General features: G+C 42.2%; 1 protein-coding gene across 1 annotated transcript; it reads right to left on the reverse strand.

Moving 5' to 3' along the window:
• Positions 1 to 514: 514 nt before the first annotated feature.
• On the reverse strand, positions 515 to 4,354 carry ccdc43 (coiled-coil domain containing 43). Its single transcript, XM_084071091.1, has 5 exons — positions 4,168 to 4,354; positions 3,203 to 3,293; positions 2,867 to 3,002; positions 1,515 to 1,567; positions 515 to 1,340 (listed from the first exon to the last, which is right to left on the reverse strand). Exons 1-5 carry the CDS (start codon positions 4,339 to 4,341, stop codon positions 1,153 to 1,155), a joined length of 642 nt encoding a protein of 213 aa, XP_083927217.1. The 5' UTR covers positions 4,342 to 4,354; the 3' UTR covers positions 515 to 1,152.
• Positions 4,355 to 19,928: the final 15,574 nt, after the last annotated feature.

The following is a 19,928-nucleotide window of genomic DNA, read 5'->3' on the forward strand; positions in this document are numbered from 1 at the left end:
TATTTATGCTAAACATTTACAGTAAGTGAATGTTGTTTTACTTACTATTTATTTGAATGTAGTGTGTCTGTTCAGGATATTCTTAAACTCAATCATAAGCTCATGTTAACACAGTAACATGAAGATGGCTAGTGTTTTCTTTGCACCCTGTTCTTATGAGCCACCTTTTAGCTTAGCTTTTTCCTTTGTTAACAAAGTAGACTAATCTGTCATTATACTGTACCTCCACTGTTCAGGAGAAATTAATTGTGTTCACCATTATTTGAAAAGTAATTATTCATGTTTATCTTTCAAAATTAGTAACATAGAAATGATGTTTTATAATAGTATAAACACACTGTGTATGGCAGGTTCAGGGCATATCTTTGGAATGAGTTTCTTCCATCACAAGTTTATATCACTAGTTTATATATGAATGATATGAACCCTGTTGTTTCAAACTTTTAATGTTCTGGTTTGAAATTAATTAATTCAAGATGATTTCGTTCTATCAACTGAACAATAAAACAATTGATATCATTCAAAATGTTTCTTTATTTGAAAAGGTGTTGAAATAAACCCCATTGAAAACATACAAGCCTTGTACATGATATAGTTGAGGTATAAGGAAGGGACCATTGCTTAGTTCTTATTCTCATACCAATGTACATAGACTGCTAAAATATAACGATCCAAAAGAAACCATTGAAAAAACAGATATGAGCATTTGTTTTTAATAAAGTAGGAGTGCAGACAAGGAAGGCAACCAAGTGTACTGCAACATTTCAGCTGATGACTATTTTGACATTTTAAGGGCCACTAATTGACTTGGGCAAAGCATGCTACAACATGCAAAAATATGAGATTGACAGACTTGAAATCATAATGGATAAAATATTTTTACTCAACAAAGAGAAAAGGGCATGTACAGTTTGGCAGCTTCGTCCCTCGTTTTCCACAGTCTTCAATAATAGCCCAGTCATAGCATAAAATGGCTGTATGGACTGCATTCTAGATGCATGTTACATTGTTCTCTATATATAGACAGTCTAATTCATAATTGTCCACAAAAGTCAATGAGGTTTAGATAAAAAGAGGCATCATCTCGGTTATTTTTTATTGTTGTTCGGTAACAAAACCTTTTACGTACAAAGTGTTAGTAGTTTTCTTCTTTTATCTTTTCCGTTCTCCTTTCTGTGTACGCTTTTTCTCCTTGTCCTTCCTATCCTGCTTGGCGAGTTTGTCCTTCTCTCGTTGCATCTTGTCGGTTTCTTTCTTCTTCTGAGAATCATCCCGAGCCTGATCTCGTTTTTGCTTTTGTCTGTTCATGACCTCCTCCACGTTGGTGTTCTTGAACAAGGCTGAGACTTTCAGTGAAGGACAGTTGCAACGAAAATGATTCTGCCCCATTAATCAATAATTACTTACATTACTAAAGAGAATTGAATTGGCATTAACCATTTACACGATACATATTGCAAGACAAAGACTATTGCATGGTCACTTGTGCAGAGCACAGCTTTTAGAAAGGATACATTTATCACTAGGAATAAATTCTCCACATGTTGGCTCCTCTTCTTCAACTTCAGTGCTAATGTCAAGGAAATGACTGACAAAGACTTTTCATATAGAATGAGATCTAAAGTAGAATTTTTAAAAGAATGTAAGCACGACTCAAGAATCACAGGTTGGTCTCTTGTCTAATATTACACAACTCAAAGCAAAGATCGCCAGCACTCATGATATGTCCTTCCTTACGGTACTTTTATTCTGATCGTCATGGGCAGCATATGACACCTTTTAGGAAAGGACACAAATATACAATATGCTAAATGGAAAAATATATACAATAAGAACATTTAAACAAGTTAAGAAAAGGGACATTTACCCGTATCAAGAATATCCACATGCACTGTACCATGCGTATTAAAACTACTCTGTGTTGAGATAAAAATACATTACAATGTTACATGTTACACTGACCAAGCATTTGCATAAATAAAACCTCAAAAGTTTAACAAACAAACCCTTTAGTTTGGTTAAAAAGCTCTTAATTTAAACCTTTGGGGTATACAGATAGGGTGTGTTCCTTGAGATTCCAAGGTATAGAGATTGTGCAGCCTTTAAAGAGATGGTGACCGAGATAAGATTGCTTTTACAGAGAGAGCTTATTGGATACACACCTTAGAGGCCGAATGCCCAAAAGGAAGAGAAGAGTTACTACTAGTTTAAAAAAACCAAAAACATCATTTATAGTTCTTTGGCCTTGCTAATGGGGTTGTTGTCTGATTTTTAAGGTTGTATACAAATGCAAGTTTAGTTGTCAGTGCAACATGTAACATTGTAATGGATTATATTCTTTCAACACAGATTCATTTTATGCATACATGGTAGAAGTGTAACTTGGAATCTTGCTGTGTTAATAGTGTTCTCATGTGGATATTGGGATAAATCTCTCCCCGATTTGATATTTAACTTTGTATTTTTCTATGTTTTTTTTTTCTATATTTAGCATATTGTACGTTATTGTATAAAAAGGGGGGTACCGTTTTATATGCATCGGATTACAAAATGTTGACATTCAGAGCTAGGCCTGTATATTGTACATGCCAGACGTTGTGCCTACTCAAGACAGCTTTTTGTGTTTCACCCTGGGCCCCTTTAAAAGTGACACACCTGTTTTGATTTGTTATTACACTAAAGAAGGCACTGATAAAATGTGTCAGTGCCATATGTTGCCCGGGCTGATCAGAATTAAAAGTACCTAAACAAGATATGGTGAATGCTGGTGATATTTGTGCTATAATCTAGAATACATACCGTACATGTTTTTATTGTTGATCATGCTGATGGAGATAATGCAAAATACAAATTAAACCAAGGATATTCTTCTCCTTCTGAGACGTTGGCATATTGAGCCAGAAGTGCCTCTTTCCTCTTCTTGGACTCCTCGGAAACCTCCTTCGGTTTCACCACAATCTGAGCCTGTTTCTCTATCAGACTGGCAATTGCCTGCACCTCAGCTATGGCAACAAAAAAAGACAGTCCACTATGGCATAAAATGTATATTATAACATCCAGTAACTTTATTCTTGGTATTAGAAAACAACTGAGGTTTCTTTTAAATATGAGGCCAAATTATGTTTAGAGATCAAATATGAGGCCATATTATGTTTAGAGGTAAATCTCAGGGACAAATGTTTGAAATGGGTTGAATTCATACCATCACCATCACTCTCCCCCTTTGATCGGGCACAGCTATCTGTCCACTGCTTGATGATCTGTCTGCAGACGTCTTCAAGAGCCTCCTCCTCCTGCACACAAAGGACAGTTTACAACCTGATACTAAATATTCTGTTTTAGATTTTGTTCTTCGTTCAATGCAATACCAGTACAATTTGTGAGGGATACAGGATAGGTGGGCACTAGACACATCTGTGCACTTCGATGTAAAATTGGCTACTTTGTCCAATATGTTAAAAAAATATATATTTGAAAAATGTTATATAGTTATATAGTTATATAGTATACATGAAGTGAAGCATGCACGGTACATCATTATCAGACTTATTTTATCCTTCAACTTCTTTTTTTTATGCCCTAAATGACACGATATACAGGTTTTTGTAGCAATTTGTAGCAATATTAAAACATTAATTGTCGAATGTTTAAGCATGTTCTAATCATGTCATGAATACTTTACTTAAAAACGTTTTTTTTAAATGTATTTTTTTTAACATTTTGGGGGGGAAAAATGGCAATTTAACACCGAGGTGCCCACCTATCCGGTTACCATAGTGAGCATCGACAATACCACTTCCTGTTGACATTACAGATTAGGACTCTATCTTTGGCTTTCAAAACTTGAGGCTCATTTCTTTATTTACCGACCTACAGTAAGATGGTTAAGACACACGTCTCTATATAGATAGCTGCATCCAATAGTGGTATACGCCTTTAAGCTAATAATAGACTATGCAATCATAACACCTGCTACAATCTGCCAGACTGCCTTGACAGCCTCAGGCTAAAGAGACAAGAACCCCATTAGACAACCCATGGTCATCATGCTACTGAATATCATAATTTAACAACTAATGATCACTTATTTAAGAGACAAGCGAGTCCAGCCAGACAATAACATAGTGTTGGTAGCATGAGGAACGCATGCCACATGTGGATATTCACCAAAAACGCTGACAATATCCCCTGAAGTGCCTCTCCCTTCTCTTCGTCGCTCTCATCTTCTTGCAGGATCCCTAGAATATATGCTCCATACACCTCTCGGTCAACCTCCAAGCTGTCTAGTCGATCATTGAGCCAGCTTTCAAACTCCCCGGCGTCTGTCACGGGCGCCGCCATGTTGGCCGTTTGGGGTCCTTCGATGGTACACGACTGTCCACACTGATTGCCTGTAAGTACCCGTTTGTTTGGCCATGGATCGCACGACGCTCGTCCGTCACGAGCGTCATGGCTGAACTTCAACCTGGGTTTTGCTTTTTCTCCATACAACCCGGCGTACATCTACACAAACGTTCAGATTTCAAATATAAAATACTCACCCCATGGCCACAAATGTTACAATTGACTTCGGCTGGGTATAAGTACCCGTATCTTCCGTATTGTTCAATAAAAAGGATTGTAATCCGATCGGTGGCCATTTTCTCCATATTCTTTCAACTACGCGACCCTATCGGATGGGAGGTGTATTGCATTCTGATACATTATAACTCTACAATAAAATGGCTGCCGATTGGATTAAAATGCTTTTTATTGAACAATACGGAGGATACGGGTACTTATCCCCACCCGAAGTGAATTGTAACATCCGTAGCCATGAGGTAAGCACTTTATATTTGAAATTTGAACGTTAAGTAGATGTACGGGCTGTACATGGAGAAAGTGCAAAAACCAGGTTGAAGTTTCGTCATGACAGTCATGATATGACAGTCATGTTTCAGGGCTATCGTTTGGTATGGTATATTATTCAGTGCAGAGCCGCTCTGGGTATTTTGTATTCGAGACACTTTTGTGTTTTTATAGTTGAAAACTTGTGAAATTAACAGCCTCGATTTACATACAAAGATTAATATGACTTGGCAAAACATATTTTCTTTTATTTGCTAAGTATGGGTGCATGGCGCAAAGTAAACCACACGGTGGCGATAAAATACAGGAAACGAGACAGACAAATAAGGCGGGCTCTCTGCCATAGAGTTAAAAGATATAGCCCCGATAATGAAACAAGGTGAGTAACAAATATAACACATTTTATGTTTTCCTTTGTCTTTTTTTCCCTTTCGAACAGAACAGTCTTAAAGCAGAAAACAGAATTGCAATATCAGAAAATGATAAATAAAAGTAAATACAAATTTAAAAGAACAAAGTAAAAGTCCTGCAAACGTTGTGTTTGTGTCTGTTCATAGGACATAAAGGTCCCCGAATGTCTTGGCCACCACGAATGGGTAGAGAGCCGGCCTGGGAAGCCGAAGGTCCCATGCAGGTTCAATTCCCGGCCCTGACAATGTGTTGAGGTGTCCCTGAGCAAGACACTTAACCCCTAACTCGCCTGGATAAAGGACTACAAATGGAATGCCGTCCAGAGGCTGATGTGTGGCACTGCTCTATCTACTTACTTCTAAGCAGGTGAGTTAACCAGTTCTGTCTTCCAGAGCCTAGTATGACCTGCATTCTGGGAGCTCAGTGTTCTGTTGGGGTAATGGGGTACAATGAGCTCTTTTAAGAAGATAGTTTCTGGTGTCATTGAGGGCTTTGTAGGTGATGATGAGTAGGAATTACAAATTATATTCTGGGTTTTACAGTGAGCAAATGCAGATATTTAGTTTTTCCTACAGTAGCTGCCTAGTTTTCTAATACTGATGTTCTGGTACTGTTTACCAGATGGCTGGGGCGACTGGGACCCCTGATCCTCTGGTCCTTCACCCTACTCCACTGGGTGTAGTACTAGACCAGTGGTTCCTAAACTGGGGGCCAGCAAATGATTTTGGGGGGTCCCTAGATGATTAGCTTAATGTGCAACATTGTTTTGTCACTCAACAGTAAACAAACCCACATACAGTAGTATAAAGGGTATCTGCACAGTTCTAAAGTTACAATTTAAGGACTTTTATGACCTATTTAACACCAAATTGGCCACACTGTCAAATTAATATTACATAAGAAAGAGGCAAACATTGTGAAAATAGCCGATCTACAAGTTCACAACGCCTCACATTGCGAGGCGTTGTGCTTGTAGATCGGCTATTTTCACAATGTTTATCTGGAACCAAGTCAAACTAAATGTAATGCCTCAACTCTTACAATTCCAAGTGCTTGTCAGGGTGGGGGGTCACCAGTTCAAATATTATATTGGGGGTCACAGCCTGAAAAGTTTGGGAGCCCTTGCCCTACTCCACTGGTTGTAGACAGAAGTCCTGCTGGCACCTCAATCCTGCACTGTTTTTTATCAGAGCAGTCGTGGGACCAGCATCTTCCATAGCGATACAGCTACTGTATGTTCAACTCCTTATAATATTATTGACATTAGGATAGAGGTTGTTATCCTGACACCATGATGTCTGGGCTGTGACTTCTTCTTTGTAGGTTGTGTCATTGTTGTCTCTAATCAGATCGATGACAGTGGTGTCATTATGCAAAATGTATGATGGAGTTTGAGCTGTGTGTGGCTACACAATTCATGAGTGAACAGGGAATACAGGAGAGGGCTGAGCCTCTAGAGAAGTACAAAAATGTATCCCTGACGCAAGTTGTTTGTATGCGTGTGTGTGCAGTATGTTGGTGTTTGCCATAGACAATGACCATGTGTGTATTGTCAACAATCAATAACTCATTTGCTAACCATGTAAAGTCCTCCAAATGGCACCATAAGAATTATGGTATGGTAATGTAAGTGTACATGCTGCATTTAGTGTCTATAAAGGCAACAAACGACTTGGCCAGAGATAAGCTGAAGTTGTCTTTACCTTATCTGTTGAGAGCTTAGAGCAATGGTCTCCAGGTTGTTGTTTATATTGCTGTTCCAATGTGGGCTTGGTGAATTCCACTACATATTCTACATTTGCATATATTTCAAAGATGCACAGATGTCACAAGATGATACCTGATACAGACTATCTAGCTAAGCAAGTTCTGACAAAACCGACATACTGTGCATGAACTACAGATACTACATGATTTTTCTACAAGTATCCTGAAGCATCAGGTGACTCCATTGTCTTGGTGGCATTATGACTTTTAGATCTGATATTTTCGGCGATGAGATTTTGTGTAGAAGTATAGACCCTCAGTCAATGAAAAATATAGGGTTTATGGTTAAATAGTAGTACTTAGTGGCAAGCTTAGTATGTTAGATTACATTCTGGAATGGGGTAGAAAGCCAAGCTAAGCATATATCTTTCAACAAGAACAACACACATGGTGGTGTAAATATAACTTCATATGATATATTGAGTATTACTTATTAGCAAACAAATAAACTGAGAAAACCCCCCCACAAATAACAACAGTAAAAATAACTTCATATGATACTACAATATTTGAACAGAGGAGAATCCCGATGTATTACAGCAGCAACCATTCAGCAGTTATTCACCAAGTATTGAGAGGGCTAGGGATCCTCTTCACCACCAGAGTTATGCAGGAATTCTGAAGCCATGCATGGAAGTGCTGCACTGTAATAATCAGCTTTCTGGAACAAAGGAAGCTTGCTTTGGCTGAGCCAGAGGTTTGGCAATAAGAGCATTGTTCCGCAGTTGGACCATCTGCCTGGTTAGCAAGTGGTAGACAAACCTTTGTGCATGGAACAACTGGATGAGTAGGTGGCTGGAACTAATATTCTAGTTCCATTTGAATTAGTCGGCCTACATCTAGAGGATTGGAGTCAGGATGACCAATTGTCCATGACCACTGAACTCTGTCTGTCTCTCTAACACACACACACACACACACACACACACACACACACACACACACACACACACACACACACACACACACACACACACACACACACACACACACACACACACACACACACACACACACACACACACACACACACACACACACACACACACACACACACACACACACACACACACACACGTTGACAAATAGAACCAATGTAAGACAGAGGAGGAAGCTGCATTTTTCAAGAGGAATTACTGGATTACATATATTTATTTAGAAGTTAAGCTAAGGTGTGTGTGTGTGTGTGTGTGTGTGTGTGTGTGTGTGTGTGTGTGTGTGTGTGTGTGTGTGTGTGTGTGTGTGTGTGTGTGTGTGTGTGTGTGTGTGTGTGTGTGTGTGTGTGTGTGTGTGTGTGTGTGTGTGTGTGTGTGTGTGAATGTTCCCTCATTTAACAGCAGGGGTATTGGTAGTGTGTAGGATACTGTAGAAGAAAATTGTCTATTTTCAAACCAAACCTACATACCTGGAAAACACAAGCATGGTGGGTTGCATTAGGAGAGTGACATTATGCTTTTTTGCCACTGGATGGAAGTAGAAGTCACTAATTAAAGCCTTCTTGCTTTTCATTAGAGATGAGTATTACATTGTCTTTGACTCTGTGTCAGAACAATGTAGTCTATGGCGTATGGCTCTATCTATGCCTTAAGGGTTTTATTTAAAAAAAATCCCTAGCATGTACATTAGCCCTAGTGTGTTAACAGTTGACACATAAGCAGAGTCGTGGTGAAGTGGATCAGGGGAATGTCCTGCCTGCTGTTTCCTGTGAGCTTGTATATTGGCTATTTAAAAAAGAAAATATTAGGTGGTTAATGTTGAGACTACTGACAAGGCCTCCCAGTTGACTACAGTCTATTAGGAAAGGTTTCCGGAGTGGACTTTGTATTTTGGGTGTCAGTTTGTCCCCTTCCCTCCTGTTACGGCTCCTATATAGTGTAATGGTATCACACATTGCTGGCCTTGCTGTAATGAAGTGTGAAGCTTCTACAATGCCACAGGGAAGCTTCCATGTGGAACTCTACTCTCAATTTTAGTGCACTCCCTCTGTTTCGTACTAGCCCAAATACGTTTTATTAAGTTTACTTTTTTAAATTCTGCAGGCAAGGGGGCAAAACAACTTTCACTAGACCCCACCGATGCCAGATATTTGGGTACAATGCCGATCTCGATTTACCGAAACAAAAAAGTAAAACAAAAGTAAAAAATCTTGAAATAATTTCGCAAAATTAGATTTGATTAAAGTTTCTATTTGAGAGCATTTTACTTATTTGCAAACAAATAAACTGAGAAAAACATTACAGTATATTAAACTCCAATATATGAAAATAATTTAACTCAATTACACAATGACTAAGCAAACACCTATTACATACACACATAAACCTATGTTTCTTTTATTTAACCACTTAAACCGTGTACAAAAAATATTGAACAATTTTAAAAGGTAAAAAATCGGGGCACGTCAGCTGCATAAATACCAATACCGATGTTGTCAAAAGGTCAAATAATGGACAATATATCAATCGAAACCGATATATCGGTTGGGCTCTATAGTCCCTGCTCAGGTTAGTGCAGTTTTGCCATAACACTGTTTTACAGACGAGAGAGAGAGATAGACAGAGTGTGATCGAGATGGAGTGGCGTACACATTCAAGAGGGAGCCTACCGTCATAGCAGACTGGCATAAACGTATTTCAAGCTGAGAGGCCCAGGGTTGACCCATAATGCCATTGCGTCTCACTGTGCTGCGTAGCTTTAGGATGCCTGTCCTATTTATATTGAGGGACTGTGGATTGATGCAAAGTGACGAGGGCCGTGAGGCTGGTGAGTGCATGAGTATCCACATGCTCGCCTCCACAGGGACAATCACAGTCACGTATGTGTACACACACACACACACACACACACACACACACACACACACACACACACACACACACACACACACACACACACACACACACACACACACACACACACACACACACACACACACACACACACACACACTCTTCTGTCTGCGTGTCCCCATGCCACCAGCCTGAGAAAAGCCCTACAGTCTCAGTGTGCAATGTCCTCTCTCTGTCAACATATCCTCTATCCCAACGTCAATGTGACAGAAAATAACCAGCACCCAGAAGACACAGCCAATTTACTGCAATAAAAAACAACATGGGGAAAAAAGCACATTTCCTTAACATTTGCTACCATATCACATTGTAGCTTGGGGTATAGTAAAGATAGAAGTGAGTAAAGAAAAATGTAATACACTTGTTAAATGATTAATAGCAGTTGACCCAAAACCTAACCCTGTATACAGTACAATATGTGACAGTATTAATCCTTAGATTGGAACACTCACCTTTGTTTTTAATTCATTGCTTCAAGAACTTAGCATACTGGTTAACCACTGACTGTAACGTACAGGAGGGCTGAACTGGAAGAACCGCAGTCTTTTAATTACAAATGTTTTTTATTATTCATTATATGTCAATATTTTCTTTCTTTAATTCCAACTTCAGTGCAGTGTGCTGCCTAACCTCTGTCTTAGAAGCCACTAACCAGTGATGTTGACTTGTCTTTTTGGTCGGAAATAAGAAGGTCAGTGAAGTTGATAGGATGGTAATCTGTAATGATGTACCGGTAGGTGTTAGTTATGGTTGTGTGTGTATGGAGGTCCACCCCCATATCTCTCACATGGCTGATATTCCCCCCTGTCCAGTTTTCATTCTGAACGGTAGCAATTAAAAACCTACCATGTGAGTGAGCATGGAAAAAAGGTCATGAATATGTAACAGTATGTCCACAGAGACCGTTGGTTGAGTTCTGAGGGTTCTGTTCCTCCAAATCAGCATGAAGCACAAAGACCAGTTGACAGAACTTTTTATTGTCCCTCGTTTTGGTTCCAGTGACTCCCCAAACGGCAGCCCAGAGGTTTTAAAAATGCGAAACCCATTCTATACAGGTTGGTGAACTTCCGTGACCTCCCATATACAGGAGAAACTTTTTTTCATGGATCCTGGCAGCCTGCCTGACTGACCGTGCCGACTCTTGCTACTTCTGAATGGGGTGTGTGTGTGTGTGTGGCGGGGTGGGTGGGGTGAGTTGAGTAGACAAGTCTAGACAGCATAGTGGAGGAGGGCAAATATTTAGCCCTGCCACTTGGGGAGGAGATCCAGGCCTCCTCCCCATGCTAGGGCGTGCCTCTTGGCCACAGAACCAGGCCATGTACCCCCGTGCTGCTCCCTGTGCTGCGCCTCACTCGGTATTCAGGGTCACGGATCTCATTTCTGGGATAATATTTCAAGCCGGTCGCGGATGGGGAATTAAATTGAAGACCTGGCGAGGTGTGGGGCATCAAGCCGGGATGGGAGAGGGAGGATAAGGGAAGGAAATTGATACTGTAGACTTAAAGGTACTTAGGGGCCTCTGTAAATTGATTTATGAACACCTCTTAGGTTGTATATACCCCATAGTCTGCACCGCAGCTCTCAAAATGTGCCATATGTCATCTCATTTTCATAATGGATTTTTTTTTGTTTAGCACTGATTGCTGCTATTTGTGCTTTCATTCTCAATCTTTAAATATTTCCCCCCGAACATGTGGCATATCAAAATGATTGCCATGGATTTAACTATGGATTTTCTCCTCACCTATATTATGTCACAATTGAATAAGTGTCCCCCTAATCTGACAAAGTGGAATAAGATGGCCATCTAACAGTTGGCACACAAATTAAGGGTAAACATTATGGAAAATGAATGAAAGCACCATGATGACTGTAATTTCATGTAATTCCATACAACCATGCACCCCTTACTATTGCCATTATTTATGGGGTTACAGGGAGAAAGAAGGGGGGCGGGGGCGTGGCCATTGTTGCACATATGGAATGTTTGGCTGGCTCAGTGCTGGTGTCACGTCTGCTGAAAGGCATGGTCAACGCGGCTCTGCTGGTAGCCGTCGATCACTCTCACAGCAGACAGTGCGGCGCGGTCTCACGCCACCTGTGCTCTCAGAGTGTTTTCATCTCTGACGATAAGTCACAATGCCTGCCTCCTCTTCATCTGACCCCACTGCTATCTCTTCATCTGATCCCACTGCTCAGAGCAAAAGAGGAGAGCTTTCCTCTTTCCTGTTCGATTTGGAGGGATACCACTCACTTTCTAGTATGTTCATGAACTAATCTGTGGAAGAAAAGCCTTCACCATTAAGAATCCATTGACAAATAGTTAAAACCGCGACCTCACAAAATGTGTTTTTGGATTCCATAGCATTTATCTGAGTGAATGAAATAGTTTTAGTCTTATTTTAGTCTTAATTTAAAGCCATGTGGCCCACATTCACCTGTTTTTTTGAGTTTGATGTCTTGCTATGGCACAGTCATCTCGATTACTGCTTATTAGCAACAATACCAGCAGTGACAACATTTATCAGGGAAAACATCTCTCCCACCTCTCAGTAATTATTCCCCTCCGGGCCACGTGTCATGTGGACTGCTATTGACAGCTCAGCAGCAGTCATTAGAACATCACACTTGGAGCCTAGTAGCAGAGAATTTCGCCGGGATGCGTCAGCTCCGATTGGTACATTTTATTTGAGCGGAGAGGCAGAGAGTCTGTAGGTGTTTATATTATATAGAGTGAAGGTGTTCCAGACACCACACCACAGTTAGGGCTGTGTTTGTGGGACTGGTTTATGGAGATGAGGTAGCCTAGGTGTGGTACAGAGGGCCGGGCTGTTGGAGGGAAGCGACGAGGGCAGCAGAGTCAAAAGCATGTGTAAAGAGCGAGTAGCTGATATCCAAGCAGATCTCTCAGTCACTGAATGAGTGACAGCGGTGAAGCTGTCTGGATGTCTGGGCTTATTGTCTCTTTCAACAAAAGCGTTTTGTCCACTACAGCGGAGCTGTCTGTCACTTTTAGTCACTGATATTTCTTGTCTTTTGTGTGTGTGGCCTGCGCTGTGTGTCCGTGACCCTGGCTTTGCACCTTGGTATAAACGTGTGATCGAGGTGATTGTATGTTAAGCGTGCGTGCGTGTGGGTGTTTGTGTGCATGTGAGTGTGTGTGTGCGTGTGTCTGTGGTATGGCTGTATCTCTGTCATGAGATTTTGATCTCCCGTCAGGCAGAATTGTCCCCGCTGCTATGATGATACCCCCTCACTCCACTACCGCCTCCACCTCCACAGTCAACCTCCAGGGACTGATAGATAGGAATCAGAGTTCTGACTGTGCCTGGTGCTCTCAGCAGCTGTCTGCTCGCACGTACAGCTCTTTCAAAACGGCTTTACCTCTAAACCCCCCCATTCACCCATCCACCCACCCACCCCTATCCTCCTCTCTCTGCCACCAGCAGCCACTGGGATGGCACACCCAAGCAATTTGCCTCAAGTGTCCCCAGCTTTGTTCCCCTCATCCCCTTCATCAGATGCTCCCGCAGCCCTTCATTTTTCACATGGCGTTATGGAATGCTGTGCCCATTAATCATGCTTTTTCTCAATCGTTCTGGTGTTCAGTCCCAACTTTTCTTCCCTGCCAATTAAACGCTATGATGTATATCTGGAAAAAGCTAAAGTTGGAAAAGCATCTCTCTCTCTCTCTCTCTCTCTCTCTCTCTGCCTTTTGGCTAGTCTGGACCAGACCCACATTGGCAGAAGATAATCAGCAGTTCTCACACAAACGATAAAAAAACCCGAAGGAAGGCAAGGAAAGGATTTGCTCACATCCTGCCCGTTGGGCAACCAGTGAAGACAAGGGAATTATTTTGGCAGTGACACTAATGTGGTGATGGTTGCCGTTTCCTAAACTGATTTTCTTAATCCACCACCATGCTCTGTAAACACGGGGTGCTTGATTTTGTTATCCGGGAGGTCCCTTCGTCTCATGGACAACACTCGTGCGCGCTAGTCGCACACAGATCTGCACGTGCTTGTATACGCACACACGCACCAACACCTCATCCCTCTATAGCCCCCTCCTAGTCAGCCGGTGCCCTAATTAGTCAGAATTAAGACGAATGCCTGGGCCTCCCGCGATCAATTGGTATTGAGCGGACCTTCGCTCGCCCCTGCTTGGGGGGGCTCTCTCGGCCGGCAGATCATTTATATCAATCGCTTTTGTTTTTCTTTCCTTGCCCCTCTCTCCCTTCCCCCCATCCCAGGCATCTACCATTCCTTGATTCTGGCCAACAAGCAGCAAAGTCTCCGTCTATTGGTTTCTTGTGCAGAATGGAAGCCGAGCAAAATGGGAAATGCCTGCTGTGTTAACCGCCATGGCTGTATTGATGGTACAGGGACAAGGTCCTTGGGAGTGGGCCAAGAAACATTTCTCCCGTGGCTGCATATGGATGGGTGCACGTGTATGCGTGATCATGTCTATTTGTGGGAGCGTGTGATCGATTAGTGAGTTGATGGTGTGTGTGCACAAAGTGTGTTCTTGGTCCTCTTATATGTCGTCCCTATAGCAGCATTGTGCTAACAAGCTCACCCTTTAGAAGCAGGAGTCTCTCTGCTTTGCCCTTTACTCCTTTCATAGGCTTCACTGAAATATTTCCTCCCTCAGTCACCTCTCTGCCTTTATTGTTTGTTGTTCCCAGAGAGACGAGTTGTTCCATGTCTTTATTGATTCAGCCCATCTGGACAGATCTCATATCGGGTGTTGAAGGGGTCTATATACAACCCCCCCCCCCCCACACACATACACACACCACCCCTCCTTATGGTACCCCCCCCCCCCCCCCCCCCCCCACACACACACCTCCCCCATTTTCTGTGCCCTTCTTTGTACCAGCACCATGTGAGAATAAGAGAGTCAGGAGGAATGGAGAGACAAGACAGAGGCTATATGTCTCAGGACGAGGGGAGATTGAACCCTCTGTCCCCAGGCCCTCTCTCAGAATTGCTCTCTCCATCAACGTTTTTTTTTCAAATGACTCTCCAAACCACTGCTTACTAGCAGGGCATATAAGCCGTTTTAACCTACTTTTCTATTTCTAACCCCCCCCCCCCCCCCCTCTCTCTCCATGTAGTGTTCGGATATCGACTCCTGCCTGTGATGCGTGCTCTATACAAGTGTGACTTTCTTGTGCTATTCTTGTGTGTTATTAGGTCTGGCCAGGCGCTGCTCCGTAGGGAAATTCATTATAGGACAAATTAAATAGAGGAGGGGAAAGAGCACATTTATTAGTCCAATTTCCAAGGTTAATGGTACAGTGGTGAACTGCGGCTTATAACAGACAGCGATCCCAGATGACCTCAGCGTGTCTCTGTGGGTCACTGGTCCTGTACTTTGATATACTTTGTCATGTGGTGGTAATGTGTGAGAGTGTTGCATACTGATTGCCACTACACCCTGCCTTTTCTTGTGTGCTGCATGCTTTGTGTGCTCGACTGGTGGACTTGTGATGTTGCCACTAGCTACAGACCAGTCGTGACATTGCTGTGTGATGCCAAGCTTGGATGCTAAACAGTAGTATTTTGTCCATCCTTTTTGTTGCTGACTAGTCCGAGGTTGCGTGTCTTCTCGCAATATGAACTACTGCAATTTCCAAATAGCAGAGGCTGCAATTAATTGCGGGAAAGAGAGGGGGTTCAAAATGTACTTATAAACCAGGTATTCTTGTGTTTTTAGGTAATATTTAGTCCACGAATGAAGTACAATATTAATTTCACCCTTAAATGTATACTTCACAATTTTAAGGTGGGCTTATCACCTGAGCTATTTTGAGCTACAATATGGAAATTATTCCACAAATTGGAAAACTGTATGCTTTGGAAAATAATGTCATAAATAATGTATTTATGACTTGTAGTTAATGGGTTAAACATGCAATAGGTCCTTTCAATACCATATAATACAGTATTTAATATTGTGGTAGTCATACTGTAAACCGTGAACAGAATTGAAGCTTGGCCAGAGTGTACTGTAGTGGTATGTTTTTGCTTTGATACAATTAGAGCTCGGTCCAGAGAAGTAAACTTTGGCTAACAGACTTCAACTACAGTATATTGCAAAGATGGCCCTCAGGCTGCAGGTTAAGCTCAGGCTTTTACTGATGCAAGGCCAAGTGAGCTCTGTGCATTCTCACAGCTCTGTTTGTGTCGCTGTGTGTCAGTACACACTACACAGTCCACAGTGAAATTGTACTGCAGTGCATACTAATTATGTGTATGTGTTTGCACATGCTTCATGTAGCATGTGTGCAAACAATGTGCGTATGCCCATGCAAAAGAGAGCATGCATGTGTGGTGTTTAGAGGGGCAGAGTGAATGTTTTATTGTGAGTGCTCTCGGTCCTAATCTCAGTGACTTGTCCCTGAGGCCAAGGCTGTACTGGCTGGCATTCCCCTCGCTCTCTCTGTGTTTCTTTCCCCCGGCACTGACTCTGTAGTTCTGTTTGTTTCTCTGCCACCTGCTTTTCAGAGACAAGGGCTGACAGATGTCAACGATGCCTTCTCCTTTCCTCCAGACAGTGTACAGCACTCGAAAACCTCTCTCAATCGGCTCCGAGATCATAGTTTTAGGGGATATGAGAATATGTTGGAGGGGCAGAAGGTTTTTATTGCGTCATTATGCGTTAAGGGGAGGAAAAGTGTAACTATTAATCCCCCTCTCTTCCTCTGCCGCACCGTAGAGCATACAGCATGATAGAGACAAACTGCCATGTAAATATTAACTATCCTTTTACAGTTTTGCCCATTCACCTATATTTTCTGCTTATTATCCTCTCCCTAATGAGTCTCTGTGGAGAGAACCAAAACATTACTGTCCCTCCCTCCCCCCCGTTTCTCTTTCTCTCCTTCCCTGTGGTGTGTTTGTGTGTGCATATGTGAATGTGTGTTTGTGCTTGATAAAGTAGGACGGTTGGCAACCATTTGCACCTGACTTTGCCTTTGTGTATACAATCGAGTAAAGTGGCATGACTTTTGTTTTGTTCTCCAGCTCTCTGCTGTGCTAACATTACTATAACTTGGACCATGAGCCACCCGAGAGAAAGAGAGAGGGAGGGAGGGAGGACCAGGGGAGCAGGAGGAGTGCAATAGCATGAGAGCTTTAAGTGATGAGCACATTGGGTGCTGATGAGGCAAGATGTAGAGAGACTAATGCCTGGCCTCCAGGTGACATGCCTGCCACAGTGATGGTCCCTGTGGGACACTTTGTGATACTGAGTCAACCCTTGGTAGCCTGCCCTGACCCCCCTGCCATGCCCACTGGCCATCCAAGTTGTTGCAGATGGCACAGAGAGGCACTAACATGGCAGGGACAAGCTCATAAGTAAAAACAGAGATATACTAGAAAGGTGTGCTCCTTGGAGCAAAGATCGCTGCCTCGCCGGGTTGCCTACCCAGGGCTGTGTTATGACCTCTTATAGCACCACCATGAGGCCGATCTGAAACATTTGGGGTGCCAGATCTTCCTTGGACTACTGGGAGTGTGCGTGCAAAGTTTCACGCCAACCGCGTGAAATGATTTGTGGGATTTTGTGCAAAATGGAATGCAATTGTAGCCAATCGGAACGAAAAACCTACGTCTGATCACGTTTGTTTTGCAAAGATCGGCCTCATGGTGGTGCTATAACAGGCCGATTTTAAAAAGTTTGGCCTACTGGGAGTATGTGTGCAAAGTTTCACATCGATCAGTCCAGCGGTGGCCGAGATTAGCTGTCCGCAGACAAACGGACGGACGGACAGACGGATGGACAGACATAATCCCTCGCCTTTGGCCATTCCAGCCTGGTGGGAATAATGATAAGGAACATCTATTCCTATATCTTTAACCACTTTCACCTTATTAAAAAAAAGATTTCTTCAAACATTTCTTACTATGATGAAATGCTGAAAATAGGGACACCAGGGTTAAAGTGGTTAATAATGTGATTGTTGGGAAATTAATAGCACCACTCACTATGCTAGTGGACAGAAGTCACCTTTCAGCTTAAATCAGGCAAGTTAGAAAACCATACAAGTGAACTGGCATGTTGACTATCACTCACGCTACACATAACTGCCAGTGCTAACTATTTTCCAAAGTATACCGTAGGTTTTCTTTTAACCAAGTAAACCAATGAATTCCATTCATTTAATTATGGCAAATCAACTTGCCGGGATCTGCTTAACACACTAATGCAGAGTTCAGACAATGCAATGGTTGCCCTGACTTTCCAGTCAGGGACAGTTATTGGACATCACCATGAAAAGCACTGGTTATTTTACTAAAAATATAAATTAAAGTAAAATATCCATGTCCATGCATTATAGCACATTATTCAGGTACGTTTGGCAATGTTTTAATGACTTTGGTGAAAATCTAAAACATGAAGTCTGAAAATAAAGGTATTAACAGGAAATTGGTCCATGTTCATGTATGAAATGCGGCTGAACTGTGAATAGACAGTGACATGTATTGACACTAGTATGGTCCTTTTTAAGCATGATGAGGAGTAGGATCCGCCGCCGGTTTTCAACAAACTAGAGTTTGCTACAGACAGTGGTTATTGAATGTAGCTGTGGTTTGATGCAAATGGCTCTTTCAACTCATACTACTTGGTTTGATTGATTGAATACTTTATTAATAGTTAGCAAAAAGTGCAGAGGTACTTATACAATAATGCTAAACGGATAACACAAAAAGCCATGAGAGCTTGGTTCCAATGTGGTCCTGTGTATTCAATTCATCAAGACATATAAAGAAATACAAAACTAGAAAGAAATATTCAATACTAGGAGCAGTAAAAGTATATTTATAGAAAAACAGTGGGGGGTCATTTATTTTGGCAAGCTATAAGACTTGTCGAGGTTCAGTTGCAAATTGTAGACAGGTGCTCTTTTATGGGGGTTTTGAAGGCTAGGGATTCGCATTTTTTGATGGCTGTTGGTAGTGAATTCCACATTTTGGTGTCATAATAGTAGAATGAATTCATCCCCATGTGTGTGCCGAATTTGGGGGGAATGAGATCAGCGGACCTCCCTCTGGTGTTGTGCCCGTTGGCGTTACTCACTCTTTTGAAGTAGTACAGTACTGTTGCTATACTCTGTCCTCTACCCGCCATCCCACCCTAGCATAATGAGAAGGGGTTAGGTGAGTCCAAGGTGTGAGATCTAGTTCGTTTTGAGAGGTCTGTAGTTTGGATTTTAGTGCCTTTTGAGGTGCTAGAGTACCATGAGGTGCATGCATAGTCAAAATGACATTGGATGAGTGCTCCAGCTAGTGTCCTCAGTGCATTCTTACTGACGAACGAGGAGATCCTGCCCAAAAATCTTACTCTTTCGTTGACTTTCTTGGATTACTATTCTGGGTAATACCAAAATACAGCCAATATAGAACCAAGAGGGGCTATAGCCTGGAAAACTGGCAATTTTTCCCCCCCACACGATGTATTCATGAGAATTTCACATCGTATTGGGATCCACAAGACTTGTTAACCCAGGTCCTGAATAATCAGTTGTTGTCAGGCCTCCCAGGCAGCAGCCAGCAGGGCCGCAGAGATGTGCCTGGGGGGGTGTGGGTGCTGTTGGACTGTTGCGTCTGTCTATCGGGAGATTTGTGTGGATGCTTAGGGGAACAGGGAGTGGAGACAGTGTCAGGGCAATACCCTTGATGGTGATGTGATTGAGTAGACAGCCTGTGACCCGCTCCTCTCTCTTCACCCCACCACCACCCATCTTATCCACCCCTCCTCCTCCTTTCCCCCCTCTCCCCTCATAGCCCCACTCCTCTCCTTAGACCACAGCTCTCAGAGAATGAGCGATCGCTTAAAACAGCGCTGGTTATTATATGTAAGCACATCCTAGTAATTTATGCATGATTGCCTCGCAATCTGAGGCAATTCATCATTCCCTTTCCTATCTTTCTTTTTTTAATCTGTTGGCGTCTTGTTCCTCTGGAGTTTAATCTATAGGGCTATTAAGAATGCCTGTGTAATAATGGCTCCTGCTCAGGTGACAGTGTGACATTGGCAGCGTC

This window comes from Gymnoscopelus microlampas (assembly GCF_963454915.1).
Source record: "Gymnoscopelus microlampas genome assembly, chromosome: 11".
Lineage (NCBI taxonomy): Eukaryota > Metazoa > Chordata > Actinopteri > Myctophiformes > Myctophidae > Gymnoscopelus > Gymnoscopelus microlampas.